Here is a 23,570-nt window from a genome sequence, read left to right as displayed (position 1 = left end):
CTGTTGGGGTTACCAGGGCCACGTTTTATAACCTGTTGTAGTGCGACTACTGTCGTAAGTCTTTGTTACAGTATAGGAGGTACAACAGTTGTATCTCTACGATAGCCTTTTGAAAAGGTGCCCAGCAACCTAACCTGTAGGAGCAAGTGCTTAGGGATTCTGTTCCATGCGACCATGTAGACATTAGTTTTATGAATCGGCTTGGAACTTACATGACTTGGCTGGTGGTTTGTCATTATACCTGAATGGTGTAGATAGTCTTAGCATCATTTCTTGATTACTCAATGATGCCTGTACATAATGATACATCATTTAATTGTCCCAATAATTGAAAGCAGTTATTACTTGTTACCTTCATCTGACAACCTGATACGAAACATAAAGCTAAATTGGAGAAGATCTTGCCATTGGAAAGAGCCTCAGTTAACCAATCATATGAATTAAGTACATGTTAACTGCCCTCAGTTAAAAAGTTATAAAAGTTGAATACATAACAATCACCCTAAGTTAACCAACCATAATACTTAAAATGGTAGTGTCTGCCTTATGTTAGCATCACAGAATATGGATAATTTCCATCATATATGCAAGAAATATGGTGTGTTTTATCCAATAAACTTGATACAAGTCAGGTTGTGAAAAAGGCACACTGTAATGACCTGAATGTTAAGAAACATGCCCAGCCTTATTAGATTTTGGAATGTGTAGGTGGTGTGGAAGAGTTGTCTCCCTTACAGTCTGTCAGGTTGAATCATAGATTCTAATAGCAATAGTTGCCGTCTCTCTAACGATATCAGTGTCATCAAACTGCTGCATCAATTTGGGTTCAAAGAAGACATGCAGTCACATAACTGAAACGTTCTTCAAAGCTGTGATAAACTCACTCACTCACTCACTAGCTCTGACAGGATTTATTTTGGAAATTAGCGCCTAAAGAAATTGCCTTGCAGTTTGATTTGGGCGCTATACAAGAACACTTGTAATAATAATATAATAAAAAAAATTGTGTTCATGAACTTTCATCAAACTGTTTGCATGGATATATTGCTGAGGTTGGGCGTTCCTCATAATTGCATTACAGGAATATAACATATTTCATGGCATTTTTAACGTCTTTTAGCTGCATATTTTAATCATGGTTTGTTGAATTATTTTATCCTCTATTATTATTTTTGTTTCATATCACATATATTAGTTTCACTTTCATTGCATGATTGTCTTGTGCTAAGTTGAAAAATAATATTGTTTCTTGCTAATTCAGTAGGAAGGAGGGCCCTACATTTTGTATTTAGTCGTTACCAGATCTGTTAAAATATTGATCTATGACCTCTTTTGGCCAATCATTTTGCATCCCGAATGAGATGATTACAATCCCAAGTGACTACTGCAAATTTCCATTGTGAATCTCACACATTATGATAGAGTAGTGTGTGCAAAAGACAGAAAAAGAACTTTAAGTTAGAAATTGTTCTTTGAGCCAGTTATCATCGATATAAGGATATTTGTGATGGATAGAACATGAAAAACAAGAAACTGATTTGTTCAAACATGTTGATTTAAACTGCTCTCTACAATGCTTAAATACATTCCACAGTTTTCCACATTGGTAAGTTGGGTGTGGTTTTGAGAGAGCTCAGTAGGGTTACCCTGACATCATGGATGCTGAGATCCTTGCTTTGCCTGCATGTAGTTACACCTTCCATCATGTTTCAACAGATTGGTGCATGCAGAGACCATATCGGTATATGGTGTCTGGTGCATGGCTGCTTGTTGCCATGGTTACATGAGTGTGGCTGGGACACCAGCATGATTGTTTGATGTCTTATGTTTATTGCTGTCCTGTCTTGTATGCATGTTGCCCATGTTGATTTTGTGGGTTAGTATCAATAACCACCCAGTCATATTTGTCACAATGAGAGGGGATTAAATGGATCAGATGATCAGGATTTGTGATAACCGGTCATATTACCCCGGTGGCAGGTGATGATGCTCATGATATCAATCACAGGTTTGTCTGGTTCAAGATCTAAAGGAAGTCCAATCAAATGGACTTGTAAAGAATTGTTTAATTCTATTAATATTAAGGGCTGATTGCATGACATGCATGTGATGAGCAATATCTGAAATTCAACCACACTTGAACTTAGGGAATTCAGGAAGTGTTTGAAGGCATGCTGCCTCTCTTCTCACTCTCTCTGTCTCTGGTAACAGTGCTAGGGGATATGTGAACTCTTGTCCTTTAGGTGATGTTTCTGTGTCATTTCGCACCTACATCTGATGTGAACTTATCCTTGTTGACATTGTTTTCATTAGTTTATATCCACTGTCTTGGCATGTGCTTCACTCAAGTGCATGCATTTATCTGTAGATATGGCCAGTTTGATTTGTTTTGTGAGAATTAGTTTTAATTCTCTTTTGCCTAAATCAATAACATGTATCATTCGTAAACTGCTTTGCTTTTGTCTCAAGCTTATCTACTTTGTTGGTCTCTTTGTCTGTTTTTCTTCTATTTATTTTTGTTCCAACAATTCTGTTTTTTAATTGATTTTCCTTTTATCATGAAATAACCTGAGATAATAAACCTTTGTTTAGTAATGTGGAAGTCATTCTGCAGCCTCAGTAAAACATTAAGAGTTCCTGTGAAGACCCTCTATTGCTTTGTCTTTAATGCTGTATTTTGAGATATTTCGAGTTCCAAACACAGGTCCACTTTGCTATCGGATATCCATAATCATTTGTGTGGATAATAGTAATATAAAATCTTCAAATGCTTAGTGCACTTGCACATAGATAAGGCGTGAAAACATGAATGTAACAGACATTCTTGAGTTATCAACATTCAAAGATTATAGGTGGCTGCAAATTTCAGTCTCTGGTTTAAATCATTGAAAAGTAGTTTTTGGATTTTTATTTTCACTCTAAATTTTTCAAAGTTTTTAAAACATTACTGCCCTTTGAATTCTAGTGTTTTATTGCTGCAAAATGGCTTGATGTTTTAGAATGGTGTGTGAGAGTGTAATGGGGAATTAATGTTGGTATTTCCTCTGCTTGCAGTGAGCTGGACGAGAGGACATCATATGTGGAGGATGAGGTAAGTGTTGTCAAGGCCATGGCTTCACACACATCTCAACAGACAGAAGCACTGAAAGTGACATTCTAACATATCCAGATGGGAATTTGAAATGTAAACATTCTTGTTTCTGATACAAATGTAAACAATGAACAGTAAAATGCAACAAAATTGCTTATGAGAAACATAAATCTGAAGAGAAGTGCTTATATACAAAATCAGTTGTATTACCGTATAACATGTTGAAAGAACCTTGGAATTGGGAATGTTTTGTATTATATTTTACAGGTACCATGAAATTTTGGAAAATAAGTACAAAAATAGTTAATCCCATTCCAATACATTTATCACTGTTTCATATTCACTGTGTATGATGACTGTCACTTTATCACAGCTGTATAACCCAGTACATATGATATGCTTTAATACAACTCGTCTTCTCTGTTAGAAAACATTCACTATGCATTGTGACATACATCGTAGAAACTCTTCTTTCTTCAGTAGAAAACTGAATACTATCCGACTGTAGACTATTCCCTTCTGGATATGGCACGTGTATACCATCCTTCGTCTCATATCTCAAAGTGATCTTAGCACTGACACTGTCAAAAATCAGTGGACTGATCCAATGTAGTATTGGATAGTAAGTAAGTCTGATGACTATTGAAGTCAGTGGACTCATCCTGTGTAGTAGGGGATAGGAAGTTTGATCCCAGAGTTTGATCCCAGATTCTGCTGATAGTTTGGTAAAACCTAAAGATGTTGAAAGATGGCACTTTTTTCCCTTGCCTAGAACTTGGCTTTAAAGAACTGGTTGACTTGGAGTCAGTATACTATGTTGGTTAGTCATGTTAAGTTACGGTATTGCAGTTGGACACTGCGACACATGCTTGCATACACATACACACACAAAAGCAGGTGCTTACTCAAACAGACATATGCACACACAGACACGCAGACACACATACACACAGATCCAGACATGCAGTCACACACACACACACACACACACACACACACACACACACACACACACACACACACACACACACACACACACACACACACACACACACACACACACACACATGCCAATACATACAATGTTAAGTGAGTTATAGTACTAATATCACTTTGTGAGGACCCCCATCTGTCTATAAACCTCTTATGTTAAGGATACTCTCTACATTTTTTGTTTTATAACAAAATATTTTTGCACATTGTTTATTTTTAGAGCACTTTCCTGATGGTTAATTAAAGCACGATAAAGAAATATGTATCTATTATTGGTAATAATTCATTAATCATATCTCAATGTGTCCAGACTAATTATTTGCATTGTGGGATGCAACAGTATTAAACATTCCTGATGACAACCCTAAGTTTGACTTGAATAACTTTACTAGCGTCGCCATCGACCTCAACCTAGACCTACTCGACCAACAGTAAGTGCTGAGTGGTTCTACAACAGCATGGGTTTACGCAGAATTAAAAACATTTTGACTTGTGCAACATATTTGATATGGATGCATGATGTTCGTTATATATTGATATTGAGCAGAACTGAAATTGTTTGTTGTTCTCTTTCTGCCCCATTTTAAATATATCTAGCTGCAGAAGTACATTTTTTTTTTTTAAACTTCTTAGAAAGTTTGGGTGAAAAAATATTCAAAACATATTTTTTTTTTTAATTCTCAACTCATCAATAAGGTTATCATATGTTCATTTTCATATTATTTTGATATGTTCAGATTGTTAAAAGTATCTCACTGTTGATTTTTATCGAAACTTCTTTAGACCAGTCATTTGAAATAGATATGTTTCAAAACGTAGTTATTAATTTTGATCATTGCTTCTGGAGCACAGATATATTCTAATGGTCTCTAGACATTAATGTATAGTGTTATGACAGCATAAGGACACTGTGTTCTGTCACAGTATCTCTAAACCACTTACAGAATGCACACGTAATGAACTGAAGAAGTAACAAGTGATACTATTCACCTAACACACTCAAACAATGATTGATTCATTAAAGCCTAGCATGGATACTGAAGCATGTGTAAGTTTGTTAAGATTTTCATCCTGTTCCTCAAAAGATCATCAGATGTGATAAAATTCTGAAAAAAATGCATTTGTGATGTTTCATTTTGTGAAACTCCTTTTCAGTTACAAACTCTTTCGGGCTGATTACATTAAGTGCTCTTTTTTCTGTTCCTGAAACTGAAATGATTATTTTCTGTTAAACTGATGAACATTTTCAGCTGAATGAATTAAAAACCGCTGAATAATTTCATTTGAAGACTTGAGCAATGGGCACACACCTGTTGATCTATTGAGGTCCAGTAACCTGAAGTGTTTGCTATGGAGAAGGTTCTGAGAAGATGCGCTACACCACAGACTGACCTGTCTGCTACACTCTCTATTCGTAACGGAACACTTCTAATGGGAGACAACTTTTGTATCTCAAACTTGTTTTGCAAGATGAGAACTGGACTTTGAGTTATGTAAATAAGTGGATGCATTTCAATGGTACCTGTCCTTCCTTTATATTGCACGTATCTTTTATTTTCAAAATATACATTGATTACATTATTTTCAATTCTGTTATACAACATGGGTCCTATGAAACTTTCGCATGATTCTTTATTAGGACATGCATAAAAATGCCTTCCAAATATTTATATATTTTTTGTGGTACCATAATATTTTCTGATTATGGTTACTTAGCATTAAGCGTGATTTTGCAAAAGAGTGCTGAATAGGATTTATTGCATGTTTTATGTTCATTTTGGGTTTATTATATATTCCTTAATATTGGTCAGATGATACACAGGATACGATAGGTCATAGTGTAAATGGTACTGAGAGTGTTTGTTGTTTTTTGAATGATTCCAGGTGTTGTGTGTTGCAAGTGTGTGATACATAGAGTAGATATTCAATGTTACATGTAGTTGGTAGGAAAATATTGTTTAAATATCAACATATGTATATACACATGTGAAATGTATATTTTTATACATGCATGAAGGAGGGTTTGATTATCTCGTAACAGTTTTAGTCTGAGTTGCTTCAGTTAAGATGCATTAAACATAAAGTGACACTTTGATAATGCAGATGGTCACACTCCCTGAGAAATTGACACAATTAACAAATTTCTGAATCAGTTACTGTAGGTAGTAATGCCAAAGCAGCTTTTGAGATATTACCCTCTGTACTTATCTACAAGGTAATGTATCCAGTATAACAGTGTCTGGACAAACAAGTTTTCACTGTATGTGTCCTACAGATGAGTTTATATTGAACTTGTGGTGCCCATTGTATCTTGTTGTGTAGAGTTATCTCTTCTTGATCCATGGATCAGTTTGACAGAAGTCTCAACCCCAGATTCAAATGTACTGTATAGCTTGTGAGTTTACCCAAAGTGGTAAACATTCATTTATCTATGATTCCAGTGAGCCAAAGCTGTGGAATACTGTTTAAATGGTTCTTGAGCTTGTTCAGCTCCCATGTTTTGTTTCTGCCGACGGATATAAACAGTCAGGACAACCGCACCCAGTCCATGCATGAACTAAACCAGTGATTCGTTCCATTTTTTTATTTTCTGTCTTTTTTTAACCAAAATATGTTCAAAGTGTTGCTCTTGTTTTCTAAAACTTAAAAAGATTACTAAAAATGTTCACATTTGCGCATGCACATATAATCGTATACTGTCATGGATTTTCTTATCCATATATATGCCATGATATTCCATCTGATGTTTTTCAGTTTACTTTGAGACCACAATGCACCAATAGTATTCATTTAGAGTGTCTTGAATCCTTAATAATGTCCAAATAATAATACAGATGTTGTATTGTAAAGTGTGCATCCATATCCATATATATTCTTGGTGTATATAGAGACTGTCGTTTTTGTTGTACTCTACCATCTCTTGATGTTGTACAGTGTTTCTACAGTATGATGTATGTGCTTGTCATTGTTGTCTTCTTTTTATGGACGGTGCTCGGTTACCAAACTGGAATTACTTCCGATGAAATTGTACAAACACAGGCAATCCCAGTGTCAGCAGGGCGGAGACAGGTAGAACTGTGACCCACACCTGAAGGAGTTGTTCCTGACTCGTAACTTGCTCAGTTCTACATTAACATTGTGGATACCTCTTTGAAGTTCCCTGTTGCAAATGAGGTTTACCTTTCCCTGAATTAATGTTGGCAACTTATTGGTTGACAATTCATGTTAAATTTCTTTAAAGGGTTTGCTGTTGTTTCAGGATTTGTGCATGAACTTCTGTGTTATTCAAATTGATTAAATTTTGAATTTTACTTGCATGTTTAAGGAAGAGAGATGGTAAAATGTCATTTTCCTAAATTCGTAAGTCTCATAATTTCCTGATCCTGAAGTGTCATGCATGGGTTTATTTTAGTCTTATTTTGATTACACTGATCAGAGGTGTGTGCAATACGTTTCAGTATTATCTTCAAAATGGAAAAAAGTTGACTGGAATTTCTTTCATTACACAGGTGGCTAAGAGAGTTGTAAGTTGAGAGTGGTTCAGATGTCGTCAGTTCATATTGATATACTAACTGTGTTTACACACAATATAGAATTAATTATTAGGTATTACAAATAAGATTTGCAACTTTTGTTCCCCACTTGCATGCAGAGATAGTGGAGTTTCATTTCTGGTGGTAGACAGTCTTTATTTAGATAAGAGGACAGCAAGCGGGAGACAACTCTCTTGTACATGGTGTGAGACTCATGTGTGGGTTGGAAGTTTTGCTGTTGTCTCTTTCATAGATGTCTAAACTCTTCCGACTTTCCAGGAATAACCATAGTCCGTATAATTCCTTTTTGTTTTTTAGAATTCAAAATATCTTCAATCAAGTCAAACGCTTTATCAAGGGTTGTACCACATGACTGATTTTATAATTCGTGTATGTATAATCATTAGCTAAAACAGGGAAGGTTGTGAAAAGAAAAGTGTGGACATGTATTTGAAATGTGTCATTACATGTGATATTTTGGGAGTTTCAGCTCTTAAAGATTAATTCTAAATCTTTGTACAGAAAGAATTTGCTTTAGACAAACAATTAACCTGAATCCACAGAATATTATTTCTGTTCAGCTGAGAAAATAATGCATATGTTTAACTAATAACATTTTTCAGTTTGTTAAAAACAACAAAAATGCCAAGTTGAACACATCAACCTTAATTTGACCAAAAAACTTGTACATATAATACAAAATAATATATTCATATTTAGATAATGTTTCCTGTAAAAGCTTTTTTGCAAGAATAGATACTCATGATTCAATACTCACCTCACAAACAAATCATATCATTGTGTACTATTGAAAAGACGATAAATGACTATACCTGATCTGCAAGGAATAAATTATTGAATGTGACAAGGATCGGGTGTTCTTTGACGTCTTTTGAGTAGTATATGTTTTTAGGAAGGTCATCCATATGTTTCTGTCTCCTGATGTGGGTCAATAATTAAGAGCTTCATTCATGCCTCATGTGACTCATCAATGCTCACTGTATGCAGTACTGTTAGTTTAGTAGTGAGTAGACTCTAGATGTATGAGCTTTAGAACGCTCTCACTGATGCATGATACACTAGCACGTAAACCTGTTTTTGCAAACTCTGACAGCTAGAGGATATTTTCAAACATGAAAACATTTTAAAATCAAATATTTCTCGGTGAAGAACTCATATTTGGAACCACTGCTTTTCTTTTTCTATAAAGAGTATGTAAATGTGATTGTGAGATACTATAAAATTCTTTAATAGAAAATAAACTTTTTCAAAACTAAATGTCTCCTCAAGGGTAAGACATAGTTAATACTCTCTAAAACCAGGAATGAAGAAAAGGCACTTCAAATGCCTTGATACAGTGGAGGGTAGGGCCTAGAAAACATTAATGTCACATACAAAGAATGTGAACTTGTATCAGCCAGCAGCCAGAATAGATACCTCATTCTTTTTTGAATGTAGAAATTTAGAATAGTACAAGTCTTTCCTCCAGCTTGTGGAATTTCTATACACAAATTCTTCACAGAAAATGATCCAAGGAAAGTTGGAAGCACCTGTATACTTTGAAACTATTGATTATTTACTTCATGATTTCTGTGAATAGTAGTTCTCATGTTTTGAGGACTGATTGCACTTATAACCACCTATTTTGCAGCAGATCTTTCTTGTTTAAGCTTTGGTACATAGTGAAGTTTGATTGGTCTATCTCTTCCGTTGATCAGTGTGTTTTTTACTTTCCTATGTTGTCACAGCATGCTGATGTAGACTCAGGAAGCCAGCATGAAGATGATGACTCAGAGGTTATTTTGTGACCTTCACCTTTTGTTTCACCTTGATGTCTGTCCTTCACCTTTGTTCTTTTCAAATCAATTGCTGGTTATACATTGGCCTGAAAATTTCACTTACTTCCATGGTACTTAAAATGATTTTGAAGTAAATAGTTTCTGGAAGTAAGTAAGCAAAGGAAAGCAATCCTTGTATGACCTGCATATGACCTTGAACTTGTTTGAATGTTTGTGTCGCTTTACAACTGCCATGCCTTTGTTTTGCGGGTTTTTGCTTTCATTGTGTTCTCATCCAAATCATTTATCATCATCCTTTAAATGTGTAAATTTGAGAAATATTAATTAATAGCAATTGATGCAAAATTGTTTTGTGACATTGTCATTTGTAACCAGGAACTCATCACCATAATTTAGAAGTAAGTAATATGAAAATACTGGATGTTGTGTGTATGTATGCAAGCAGGATATAATAGAGCTCAGCTGAGAATTTATTCAACTGAAGACATTATATTTCAGTAAAGCATGTATTCACAGATAAACCACAAATTCAATGTTAAACTTACCAATGGTCTCGGTGTCAAAGTTATTGGTACAAATAACAGATTTCTCTCAGGGATGAGCTTTAATGTTTTAGTAGCGTAAGCTTAGTAAAAAAATGCTAGATGATTAGATGTGTGTTTCATAGAACCAAAGTGCAAATATACAATGTTAGGAAAATGAGATCAGTATCTTTCTGCTTGAAGATCTGATGACACATTCATAACAGATTGCATAAGGTGAACTTTCAGCCAATCAGCATTGAGGCTTCTAAAAGTCTGTGTTCATATGACCAAAGCATTCACAGCAATATGACTTCTTGATCATGAATTAAAAAGACAGAAACTTCAAGTTCTGAAAGTAGAATCTTTAAAATGGCCATGATTTTGTTGTAGATATTTTGGTACACCCCGTCCATTCTAGACACCATGACATCTCCACATCTCCGCCCGATAGGTGTGTTGGATGAGTGGATTTTCATGTGTATTAATTAAACCAGAGACCATATATATTATCTCTGATTAAACTTTCCATATCAATATGAAAATGTGATTGTAACTACTTTCAAATGTAACTGTCCTTGTCTTCTTAGGATTCATTGCACTCAAGTTAATGTAGAGTCCTCAGATCTTAATGCAGAGAGGCATTATATTGGCATAAAAAATCTGTATTTAATGTAGTTATGAAAATCAGTGAATTTCTTATTGCTCTAGAGTAAGTCATACTTGATTGACTTGTGTGTTTGCACATCATCACTTTGAATACATATATAGAAAGTGTTCATTAATTTGATTGTAGCCAAGTTGAATGGAGGTTTTCACGTTCGTCACGGATGAATGTCAGTGATACTTATAACTTGTTGATGCACAGCTAATACACAATAACATATTTTCATCACTTTTCTGTGAAATGGTTACATTTCCACTGACATTGAATATTTCTTTCAGGAATATTATTTTAATGTTTCCTTTCTGTAGAAATAACTAACATACTATTTTCTTTCAGACTGCTCTTGTTGAACTGTATCAGTTTTTAGAAAATCAGTATGGTGTTTAGAATGTCAGTAAGAGCTATTGATAATGTGTTCATAACAATCTGCTAGATGATAGATGTTTCAGCTTCTCTACATGTGTAGAAACCATATCATGCACTAGGCACAATATTGAGGTAACGTAATGAATCAGATTTGAGTAGTATTATGCACTGGCTAACTCCAGGTTGCACAAAATGATCCACATGCAAATGGTATTGAAGACAAGGTAAGCACAGACCCTCTCCTAAAGGAATAGATAAACTGTGTAGGTTATCAAACATGGGATTGTGGACTGACGTGATGTTTATGCCACCAGGAGGCGCCACCACCGACGGAGGAAGAGCAGCAGCAGGGAGACAGCTTGAGAGAAAGCTTCCGAAATATTGCTGGCGAGGACATGGAGATTGATGCATATGAACTCCGGGACATTCTCAACTCTGTCTTCACAAAAGGTATAGTTCTTGTGATATGTTGATAAACAGACTGTTTCTATGCCTTCTGAATATACATGTAATAACAGACGATATATTTTTGACTGCATGAAAATCAGATTATCCTCAAAATGACTAAACATGTGAGAGTCTTTTACTGCATTATTATTTAAATAATTTGAAAGTGCCCCATTTGGCATTAATGCATGTGCTTTACCTATTCCAAGTTCCATTGGGTAAAATGAAAAATGTAGTTAGAATGAGACCAAATTTCATGAACTTGTTTGTGCTGATATTTATGTAAGAAGGCGAGATGTTGATCCTTCATATTTTGAAATGATTTTAATGGTTTGATTGTTTGATGTCTTGAGTGATTTGATAGTAAGTGATGTACTGTGTTGAAGGTTTTAACACTTGCATGTGGGAATTAGTATTGAATCTAGTCTCCGTAATTGTTTTGTAATGACTGTGTGACTGTGTATTTGTGATGTGGAAAGTTTGCCTGGTGTATAAGGCAAGCATAGTAAGTGAAAAAACAGCGTTTTTATGGGTTTTAACAGAAAATCTGAGGATACTGAAATGAATGGATTCCACGTGAGAGCTGATGCTTGTCATGAGGTGACATACTGGTCAGACTCAGTGACTTGGATGAATCAGAATGTGTGACATTGAATCTCATCAGTCAGTCACTGGCTTGTCTGGTCCAGACTTTTTGACATGTCTATGTTGTGTAGCTGGAATATTGTTGTGTTCAACATAAACAACACATGAAAGCATAGTCACTTCTAAAGCTTTAAGATCCTGTGTACGAGTTTTGTTTATGAATGATGTCTTGCTGTGCCAGTTTCCAAATGGCCAACAGTGTGTCGTTGTACAAAGCACCCTTAGTGCTAAGGCTACCTTAAGCCTATGTTATGGTATGGGAGTTACAGTCACCTAAGTGCTAAGATCGCTTTGAACAATGGCACCCTGGTCAAGACCTAGTGTAGAGACCCTGTCTGGTCAACTACTGAGAGGCCTAGTACTAACACTGAACTGTTTATTTGACAGACTCTTTTCTTGGTAAGCTATGGTCGACAACAGACAGGCAGGCTGTACTGTCTGCGATCACCCTTAGTCAGACTAGTCCCCCTTATGGTTTCGGATGTCACATCAGAATATTTCATTTTTTTTTCAAAAACGAAACTATTTCCAGTAATTTCCTGTCAGTGAGGGTCACACATGCGACTTGTGTTATTTTAACCTTGTTTTCCTTTCCAAAAGCTCCATATGAGTTGCCATTTGTTATGCTGCATCGTTTTCTGTTTTAATATGATGTTCCACAAAACTGTTTCCAAATGTTTGCTTATGATTTACAAATAAAGTGTATATCCATTACATCTTTATGAAACATTCTATCAATAAGCACAATTTTCAAGTATTATCTCAAAAAGAATTTTTCTGGAGCTGCTTTTGCTCTAATTTTTCAGGTTAATGGATCTTTATGAAATATTCTGATGTTTTGCATGATCTGTTCTCATTATTGTAACATCATGAATCACATTAATTTGAGTTAGTAGACATGGTCAGTCTCTGCTACTGAGTTCATTGGTCATTATTTAGCACAGACACTTGTTGTTTGGCACAGATGTACTGCTGTATGGCTGCCTAAACTATTAGAATCCTGAACTCTAGCGTCACATTTTTTTCAGCTTAATCCGATTTTTCAGGCCAAGAACACATTGTTTGCTATCAATTTTATCATTTCTGTTGACTAACTACTCCCATTTCTCTCTTTCACTAATGTTGGCTGGACAATCTTGTTCTCAAGCAATGGTTCTTGTGAAAAAAATCATTGTTTGAAAAGGTTATCTTTATTTTTAGAAAAAAAGCTTCATATTTCATCTTTAGGTTGAGTATTGCTTTGGTGGCCTAACGGTTAAGGTGCTTACTTCCAGACTCAAGGCAGAGTTTGCTTCCTCAAATTTCTGGAGCCCATGCTTGGTGTCCCAGAGTGTAGGAAACAAATGAAATAAAAGAAAATGGAAATATGAAAAGCTTAAATGGTATTGACTTAAATGCATTATAAATGAAATGCTTGAGAAACAAGAATATATTTATGAAGCCTGAAGAATATGTTGATGTTTAGGCTGTATGTTATGTCTTTTAACCCAAGCACAATTTACATATTATGCATCTGTCAACCTATGTGTCTTCTGGCTCTCTCTGTCAACTTCCAACTTTAATGTTGATAGCAAACAAATCATTCAATTATGACCTCACACTCATCTTCATTTTCTTATCATATTGTGTCTAATTAGTGACTTCTGCTTATTATTTACCATAAATAATCCAGTACAAATAGTACTTATGGTTTTAAGATAAAAAAAACTGTTCTTGATAAATCAAGTATCTTTATACATGCAAAATAATTTTGCCTATGAATGCTGAATGTGTTTCCTGAACATGGTCATGAATTCATTGAACTAATTCTTATCATACTATTCTTGTAATTTATGATTTTTCCCAAGTTAGTAACAGTGTCATTGTCTTTCTGATAGTTTGAAACAAAAAAAGGTTTGTTTGTGGTCGTTTCCTTCATCCAATTGTCAAACACTTTTTGTGTCAATCTCTGATAACATATTGTCAATCTCTGATAAAAATTTTGCACGGAATCTGGGTATTTATGATAATGGAAAGATGTACTACCCTTGATTACGAAGGATGAGATGTTATATTTAGATAAAATGGTCAGTTTAATTGACCTGATTATGCGATTTAGGTTTAAGAATAAGCATCCATATCTTCAGAGAATACATCCAGTATTTGATCATCATCAAGTAGCTGGTATTTACCTTTCTTTAAAGTCTGTTTTTTAGTTATTTTATTATTTTCGTTTAAGTTAATGGACTATATCTTTTTGATTTGCCTATCCTTGTGAAAGCAAATTGTGTATTGTAAGCAATTCAGTGGATTTCACTTTGAGTTTAATAATAAAATTGTTGGAGTATATCTTGAAAATTTCATCCAGGAATCACTAATCCTACACAATATGACAACGTTGTGTGCGGCTTCAAGACACCAAACACATGTAGGCTGCGTGTGTCATGGCTTTTCCCCATGTTGCTGCCAAATCTACCTGAAATGGGGATTTGGAATTTATGACAAAAAGATGAGAACTCATTGTTGTGAGCTGCAGTATAAGAGCTTGTGAAATATTTTTTGTGAATGTGCTTACTGGTTGTAGGCTTAAACTATGGACCATGTTGGCTGATACCAAGGTTGAGTGGCCAAGTTGCAGTACCTAGTTGTCTGGAATATACCATGTATAACCCACAGTGCAGTGAATAAAGTATTGCATGATAAGATATTTTCATATACATTCCAGCTTGATGCAAACATGTTGGTTTGTTAGGCCACAATAAATTGAGTATTTGTTCATCAAGGTATTTGTGTACCTATAAAAGATTTCTAAAACACTTTTAAATTGATATAAACTTTAAAATCAATATATGCAGTTGTGATTATGATCCATGAGTGAAGTAACTGAAAATTTTGTACCTTTGCTTTTTAAAGCAGTTGATGAAAGACAAGTGATGGTTCCTTATTAAAATATTTAGGTACAGATTTCAATCTGTTGCAAAACCTCTCACAAAAAGAAATAAAAACGAATAGAGGAAATCTTGATGAAAAAATAATTGAATTTTGTGGCTCTACTTACATGCTTTTAGTATGAAATAGAAACAGGTAGCAAAGTTAGTATACATATCTATATCATGATTGGATTCATAGTGTGACCAAAGATCTGTCTTGTCAGGAAATTCTTTCTTTTGGGAAATGGGAGGAGAGCACCAACTAACTTCGGGATAGTGACCTTCGGTGAATTTTACTAACTGGGAGAGTTCGTAGGCACTTCCATGTGATTTCATTTAAGTAATGTAATTATACATCATTAAAGATATTATTGTTTGATTTAAAGCAGAGACATATTGTCAGGTAAAACAAGTGATTGTACAATCATGTGTCTTTAACACTGTTTTAGATTGTTCTAACACCACAGCTGTTTTGTGGAAAGTAGTTGCATCAAGATGTTCACTTTGTCCTGTAATTTGAGTGTTCTGTTGTAATAACAAACCTATTGTTAGATGTAGGTCTCATTTAGATCTTCAATATGCATTTTATTGTTGATGGTAGATAGTTCTCATCTCACTTCCAAGTAAGTTCAGTGTTTAATCCTCCATTTGTTCATGTTTCAGAGTTCGCCTTTGAGGGCTTCAGCATTGACTGCACTAGGAGTATGGTTGCCATGCATGATGTATCCTTTCTGTGTAATGACAAATCACAACAAAATGATAAAACGTAAATCTTCAGGGATATTTAACAGTATTTTTTATGTTTTTGTCAATGCTTTTGTATGTTTTTATCAGTGATGTTTACGAACATATTTAATATGACCTGTCTTGTTTGCTTCAACACTTGTTAAATATACACATTTCTCTGCTGAGTTGTGTCCCTTGACCGATGTCTAGGGTGATCTTTCTGGCAAGCTGGGTTATGATGAGTTCAAGGCCTTGTGGCTAGACCTCAGAAGATGGAAGGTGGGTTTTATAATTACATCAATATATTATCCCCACTGAAAGTAGGAAGCATTGTTAATAGTAGCTGTTCAATAAATGACATATAAATATTAGAATTATGGCCTCAGGTAATAGATACAGGCGGTGGGAGCTTGATCCATTCAGTACAATTAGCTATCAGCCAATATGTATATATGAACCTTGACCTACCTCTAAATCTCACCTGTTATGTCTGTGATCTGAATGTGGAGTATTTAATGCCTATGAACCTGAATAGACGTAACGCTGAATATGCGTGCTATGGTATGGTAAATATAGAAAGGGCACTGATTAAATATTTTCAGTGTGGCCTGGCAGCATGACTAAAATTGTCAAAATAATTCACACCAAGATTCATTTAATGGAAAATATGATAAATATGTCCAAAGGAATGATTCAAAATTTATGTTTCCACCCCATCAAACTGTTTGTCAAAGGCACTCCTCTCAGTGTCACAAGTCAACGTGGCAATTTAATGCCAGTGCACATGAGGAGATATCTGTGTGTGATGATAACACTGTTTTGGGGTTAGTTTGTGGGTCTTTTGGTCCTTTCACAAAGCAACCTTTCCTGTGGTTAACCTTAACTCCCATTCTTTAACATTGCACTAAGGTTACCTGAGTGACTTACAATCACCTTTGTGAATGGAGGCCTTGGACATCTAAAGCTGAACTGTTTTTGCAGTCTTGATAGTGTTTATGAAATTCAGCACTCAAGCTTACATGTTAATATGATGTTGAAACGACACAAGTGTTGTGATGTTTCAAACTTCACTGGATCATCAAAAAGTATGGACACATTCATTTTCACAAAGGCAATCGAGATTTATGTAAGGTAAAGATCTGTTTAAATCCTAAACGTTCCTTGGTTGCTGCTCGCTGGTGCCGATAACATTCAGTAAATGTGAATGTTCAATTTTAGGGAGTTTTCAAAGATTACGACCGTGACGGGAGTGGATGCCTGAGCTCATATGAAATTAGAGCAGCCCTCAAATCTGTTGGTAAGTGTATTTATCTGTATACTTTTGTAAATAATGGTGTCAGTGTGGTAAAGCAATCTGAAAAAAATTGTATCACAGTGGGATCGTCACACAAATGTGAACACCTTGAAGGAATACTTGTTTTGAGTATCATAGAATCTCTAGTTGACCAATAGATTCTCACCATTAATGCATCACAACACTCCTCCATTGAGTATTTGCAATGAGTATTGTGTTAAGTTCAAGCTATGTTTAGTTTGTTTTTTACAATGTCTCAGTGTTTCTGTAGATGAATTTGTTTGCTTACCATTTATTATAACTGATATCTGGTAGGTGGGTGTCCCTCTCCATGTTGAGCAATGTAATATCTCAAACATTGATTTGGTTATTTTAAGAACAACATGTATCCATATATATTTATCCTTTAGTGGTTCAGATGTATTATGTAGACTTTATATAGAATATTCAGTCCAAAACCAAGGAATATGTTACACCTGATGAAATTAAAGTCTCTTTCAAAGTTTTACCTTCTCATTATCAGAGAATGCGAATAGTATAGATGTTGAGTTCTGGGATTCAAAACAAAGTTGGCTTATATCAGAATAGTTACGTATATTCTAATTTGAGATTGTCTGGGTTTTATTTCCTATCGTATGACATTGGACTCTGTCTGTAATAGGCTGAAGGATTCTGAGCATGTGCATTGATGTTCAGTTTTCATCCTTTGAAATCCAGTGAAACAAGGCTCCATCAAAGTCTGGCACCATCAGATTTTCAGTAACTTTGAGTCACCTTGATTTGAAAATGAGATAGACGCAGATAGACATGTGGACCATTGGACGACTATGACAACAAAATGTCATTTATAGAGTTATGAGGATAGTAAATTATGAGATTTGTGTTTCCCTTCTTTCTAATTTGCTTGTTTGGTGTTCCAGGTTTCCGACTGAGCAACCTAACAGCCAGATCTGTAGTGATGCGTTACAGCAACAAGGAAGAACAGATCGAGTTCGGTGACTTCATTATGTGTGCAATCAGACTCAAGACTATGTTGTGTAAGCTTCTTACAGATGACTGCAAGTGTAATGCCTTTCTCATGCCACATTACATGCCTCTGTTCTGTGGCAAAAAGGAAATTCTATTTGTATGACAACACATTCCAGCAATATGTCACATTCAGACACCACCTTGCTATTCCCTATCCCTGTCAAAATTTGAGCACTATGCACACATCATGTTCATAGTTATGTCCTTTTTTGCTGGAAATAGCTACTAGTCCTTTGTCAAAATTCCCAGAATTGTACCGATTGTGTCCTATGCAAAGTCTGTACTATCTCATAGAGCTGACAAAAAGTCATTGTCCAAAACACCAATATATCCGAACTCCTCTCCCTAAAACCATTTGTTATTTTAAACATTTTGTTTTCAGCTTCTTTCAAATCAGTTGATCCGGAGGGTCAGGGAATTGGAGCCTTTGATGTTGATACTGTGAGTACCATGAGGTTATGTGTGGCAGTGAGAAATAGATCTGTTGCTTTCCTTTGTCAATTTGGTACCACGTGTATATCTCCCATTGAGGAGGCTCAGTCATGTGAGACACTGGAGTTATTTCCCATAAGCGTCCCTAAAGTGTTCATTGCATGGAACCTAGTTCAGACTGGATGTGTTTGTTGGTCTATTAGGTGAGTGAGTGTGTGAGTGAGTGAGTTTAGTTTTACACCACACTCAGCAATATTTCAGTTATATGATGGTGGTCTGGAAATAATCAATTCTGGACCAGACAATCCAGTGAATAACAGCATGAGCTTGATCTGCACATTTGGGAACCGATTACATGTGTCAACCAAGTCAGCGAGCCTGACCACCCAATCTTGTAAGTCACCTCTTACTACAAGCATGGGATACTGAAGGCCAATATTTTAATGCAGACCTTCACGGATATTGGTCTTTAGGACCATGCTTGTGTATTTCACAAAATTATGAACATCTTCGGACTTTTTTCACACTTGAAGCTGCTACATCTGAAAAATACTGTCCATGGTCTCAAACAATGACTTGTAGCATATGCAAATCCAGAATTAAGTCTGCATTATTTAGTTTTGTTAGATATTAGCATATATTTGTTTATAAACTCATTCATGTAAACGTTCATCAACTTAATGTTTTTCTTTTTCTTTATATTTCAGTTCATCCAAACCACAATGTACTCCTAAAACAGTCCTGACAACAGTGTCGGCCATATTGCTGCCAGTCACTTCTGCCATATTTGATGTTCTGTATTCTACCTACATTTCAGTCAGTGTTACTTCATACCAAGAATCTCTCAATGTTGATGATACTACGCCCTGGTTGTGTGTAGTTCTCATTCCTGTTTAATGATGTGTTTGTAAACAGTTCCTATAACAAAATCTTCCATCGCGAAATGTACAACTTCAAACTTGCAATAATTTTTATGTTTTCACCTTTTGAAATGGATTTTGTAGGGCATTCTCTACTTTTCCATTATTATTATTGTTGTTTCTACCGTCAAACTGTTGATAAAATGTCTTTCATAATAAAATGTCCAGTTCACTCAGGACTGAAATGAAACCACATGCTATGCATTTGATTCATTCTTAGATTTGTGAATAAGAAAACTATGACCTCAAGTCCAGAGTACCAATGTATGCTCAATACCAGATCTGGCAGTATTATGTCACATCACTGAAATAATTCAAATGTTGAACTGGAAAACAGTATGAAACATCCTTACCTCTGTTATGGTGACATATTCGGCCATACTAATACTGCATAATGGTATCAATCTTCGAACCAACTTCAAGGCATGTTAAAATGTATTTCTTGTTTCTCATGACCAGCCTTCCCCCTAAAACAATTGTCAGGAAAACATGTTGTTGATTTTGTATTCCACAGTGGATTTCAACTTTTGTATAACCTGTCTGATCTGCAGGTAAACCTGATAAGATGGGGATATCTGGTACATGCAAATTTTGCAAATTTTTAAGCTCTTAAGTAAAATTGTTTTGAAAAATCAAATGCTCTCTGATGTGAAAAATTATCGCAAGAATAGTTGTAGTTGTCTTACACTTTGCAATGAAAAAGTTGTTTCTGTGTCATTGAGATGAATCTGGGCCTGGACTCTTGCCTTAATTAAATGATTGTTATGTGTTGAATAATTGCTTCTTCCATTGTTATACAGTAACAAATGCATGTCATGAAAGATGAAAGATTTTTAAATGGTTGTTAACTGTTAAATGGGAAATGTATCAAGTTCTGATGAGTATCCCATATCAAAGATACATGTCTTCTGACTGGATCTGTATTTCCAACACCTGCATTACTTAATAGCATTATTGCCCCAATAGCTATATCTTGTCTTCATATCTGGTCATTTATTGTAGTGTCTTGAGGAAAACAAAGTTTTGCTCAAAAGACTGAACTTAAAACGGACTATGGCCAAGGTTAGACCAATTTGATTCTTTGTTATCAGAAGTGTTTGCCAGTATATGCAGGAAATAACAACCATTAAAAAATATATATATAAAAAGCATTTAATTCCAAATAAAATTTTTATTTTATTTTCAAATAGATTAAATATCAGTGTAAAAGTTGTATAATGCTTGAGGTTAAATGGGTTACCACAATTACCAGTTTTTACTACGTCAATATTTAGGTTGGTTTGTATGAAAACCTAGGGCAGAAATTGGTTCAGTCTGAGAAGTGGTCAATACAGACAGTTCAGTGAATAATGTTTTTTAGATTCAATGTTTCCTGCTTCGTGTATATTGTGCCTTGAAGAATCTGTTTGGCAAGTAGCAACACCGCCCATCTCACACCTATAATGCGGGTATTTGTGTTCTTGAAGTTCTGTTCGCTGAATGTCCAGTGTATCGCTTCGATTAAGGAACATCACAATGTTTATAAATGTTTGTGACAATATTCATCTACTTTCATCATATTTATTATATCTTTCTGATAAGATACTCTGTGTATTTGTGAATGTTGCTGTGGTATTGGCCTGTCTCTTGTGAACCATTGGTTATTACCATAGATTCCACTTTCAGTCGACTTGAAAACTTTTGGATTTTATAAGAATATGGACGATCATATAACAGTAGAACAGCCTCAGATATCATTATAACAGAATTGTTTATTCAGCTTGTTCTGAGCCATGACCATTTGAAAGAGGCCAATTAAACGCAGCACATAGTATTTATCTTGCTAGGACTATCAGTAATATGTATATAGTATGCCAGACTCCGTTGTGATAGCACTGCTTTGTTGCTAAAAATAATATAAAATTAAAGGAAGGAAAATAAATTCATGTACAACATTGTGTAATTCAGAGAGATTAAAATACAACCTCGAACAATATTGTACAATCAAAGATTTGAAAGTACACAATTATGACATAAACTTCTATCAAGATGAATACTTTTGTTTTGTAATTTGACGATGAAATACAGAGTGCTAACATTTGTTAGTTTAGTTGTTAGTATTTTACACCAGTAAATACTGTTTGTTATTAACAAACTGACCCGGATTGTTGTGAATTCTAATCATTATAAGGTAGTTTTAGTGTGAAGGCAAAAGGATAATATTCTCACCCATTTATTTATGTAGCATGTGGCAATGGTGAGTTAGAGATTTATTTATGGATATTATGTTTATAATATGGACATTTATGTACATTTTTACCTTGTAGTTTGCTTTATGTTTAAACATTGGCAGACTCGATGTTCTGTTAGACGCCGCAGTCTTTGTTGAATGTTAATGCAGGTTATTAAAATTGTGTAGCTCACCTATCTAGTTCTTTGTTCTGGTTACGTTGTTGGTCCTGGGTGACCACTCACAGAACTTGGCTAACCAGTCTACACAAAAGATGCATGGGTTCTTCAGCCAATGAGATTTCCTTTTTTTTCAAATGCCTTGTCTTATAGAAAATTAGTGAAGTCCATTTCTGGTGTCCCCCGTCATGATATTGCTGGAATTTTGCTAATAGCGATGTAAAACTCATATTTTGTATGAAATGAATATCGGTCTCCAACATATTATTTCAGTAAATTAACAGCTCCATTTGAAACCAGTTCTGGATCATAAACGTCTAATGTTTTGTCTTGTTAAATGACCAATCTGAGATTTTCTTCAGTAAGGGCTTCGCCAATACATACCAGTATTCAGATGCCTCATCACACAGAGATTGACGAGTTACAGTCACTTGATACAACCTACAATGCTATTATTGTCATTCACACACATGCACACTATGCGCTGGTACCAAATTGGTCTAAGAGATCTGATTTTAAGCAGATTGAAAACCAACCAAACCAAATAAAAAGAAATAAATAAATGAACATTTGTGTAGGCATATACATATTTTCCACTTGGCTATGTCTCATATTTAGGTATTAATTCAATCATCAGATCATCAATTAGAGAAAACTCTGTCTGTTCATTGTACACCGTTGGAGGATGACAAGTTAAGTGACATCAGGCCCTGATTTCTCGAAACAAACTTAATTCTGAGTTTTAACTCACATTTAAGAAAACACATTTCCCAGAATGAACTGAAATCAATATTAACACTCAAACATAGACAATTTGAGTTTGGTGGATGGATAGAATACTTAAGTTGCTTGAGCTTTTTTATTTTAGAAATGCAGCTGAGTTAACAATTCAGCTGTCAAAAATTGTCAAACTCAGTTTGAAATGTGAGTAAAAACTTCAAATTGCCTTGAGAATTTGGGGTCAGATCTCTAGTACTCAAGGAGGTTGAAGAGACCAATCTTTCGTGGACACAACTGAGTTGTCTAGCATCCTTTAGTTTTGTCTTTTGGTTAGGGTTCAAATCATAGTTTCACCTATTTTTTCTTCGTAAATCGGTGCTTGTCTTGAAAAGATTTAGTAACTTCTGAACTTCTAATGACGGTACATTAAATCTGAAGTACTGCAAGAAGTCCTTAATAATATGACCAAGAAGATAAACAGTAACTTAAACTAGAATTCCTTTAGCATACATTTGAGTTCTGTGACATAGAGGGAGTGCTTATGTAAACAATACAGTTTTCAGGAAAAATATCCCACTTCCAAACAGATGCGTGACACACATTTCTCATGTAAACAGCTGTCTTACACTGTAAGAGAAGTGCTCCCAACACTGAGTATGGACAATTCCCCATCAGGACACTTCTTCACTAGGACAATTCCCCACTCATAAAACTGTAGTACAATAGATATGATGGGATTAACTAATTTGTGCATTAGGGGTATGTCAGCAACTTAACTATATTGATACAATGCATGCATGAGATTATTTGGAACGCTGCAGAGAGGTGCATCCAGCACAGGGGGTAGTATACTGATGACAGAGCAACACTAACATAGAAGTTGGTCTAGACTTGGAACTGAAATAAGCCAAGATGAGTAAGATAAGGTGCATGCATTTCTAATGGTTATGCAAATTATGTATTTTGATTTGGTCAATGTAAGGTCTCTTTCATAGTGCAAAGTATGTAATGGTATTTTGTGACATTGTGAGTGTGGAATCACAGTTGTAAAACTAAACAAAATGTTGCAACAATGTTCAACAACAGGAAC

General features: G+C 35.1%; 1 protein-coding gene across 4 annotated transcripts in view; it reads left to right on the top strand.

Moving 5' to 3' along the window:
* LOC137295366 (calpain-B-like) overlaps nt 1-21,774 on the top strand; it is a 69,599-nt gene extending 47,825 nt beyond the window's left edge. For 2 of the 4 annotated variants that reach the window (XM_067826684.1, XM_067826686.1), the window contains exons 11-19: nt 3,055-3,091; nt 4,477-4,515; nt 11,285-11,420; nt 15,635-15,693; nt 15,908-15,976; nt 16,916-16,994; nt 17,912-18,028; nt 18,403-18,461; nt 19,160-21,774. In XM_067826684.1, coding sequence (XP_067682785.1) covers nt 3,055-3,091; nt 4,477-4,515; nt 11,285-11,420; nt 15,635-15,693; nt 15,908-15,976; nt 16,916-16,994; nt 17,912-18,028; nt 18,403-18,461; nt 19,160-19,186 — 622 coding nt within the window. In that variant the 3' untranslated portion in view covers nt 19,187-21,774. The remainder of the gene's footprint in view (nt 1-3,054; nt 3,092-4,476; nt 4,516-11,284; nt 11,421-15,634; nt 15,694-15,907; nt 15,977-16,915; nt 16,995-17,911; nt 18,029-18,402; nt 18,462-19,159) is intronic. The other 2 variants (XM_067826685.1, XM_067826687.1) reach the window with 1 other exon arrangement.
* Nucleotides 21,775-23,570: the final 1,796 nt, after the last annotated feature.

Source organism: Haliotis asinina, chromosome 8 (genome assembly GCF_037392515.1).
Source record: "Haliotis asinina isolate JCU_RB_2024 chromosome 8, JCU_Hal_asi_v2, whole genome shotgun sequence".
Taxonomy (NCBI): domain Eukaryota; kingdom Metazoa; phylum Mollusca; class Gastropoda; order Lepetellida; family Haliotidae; genus Haliotis; species Haliotis asinina.
This window is presented reverse-complemented; position numbering and strand designations above follow the sequence as displayed.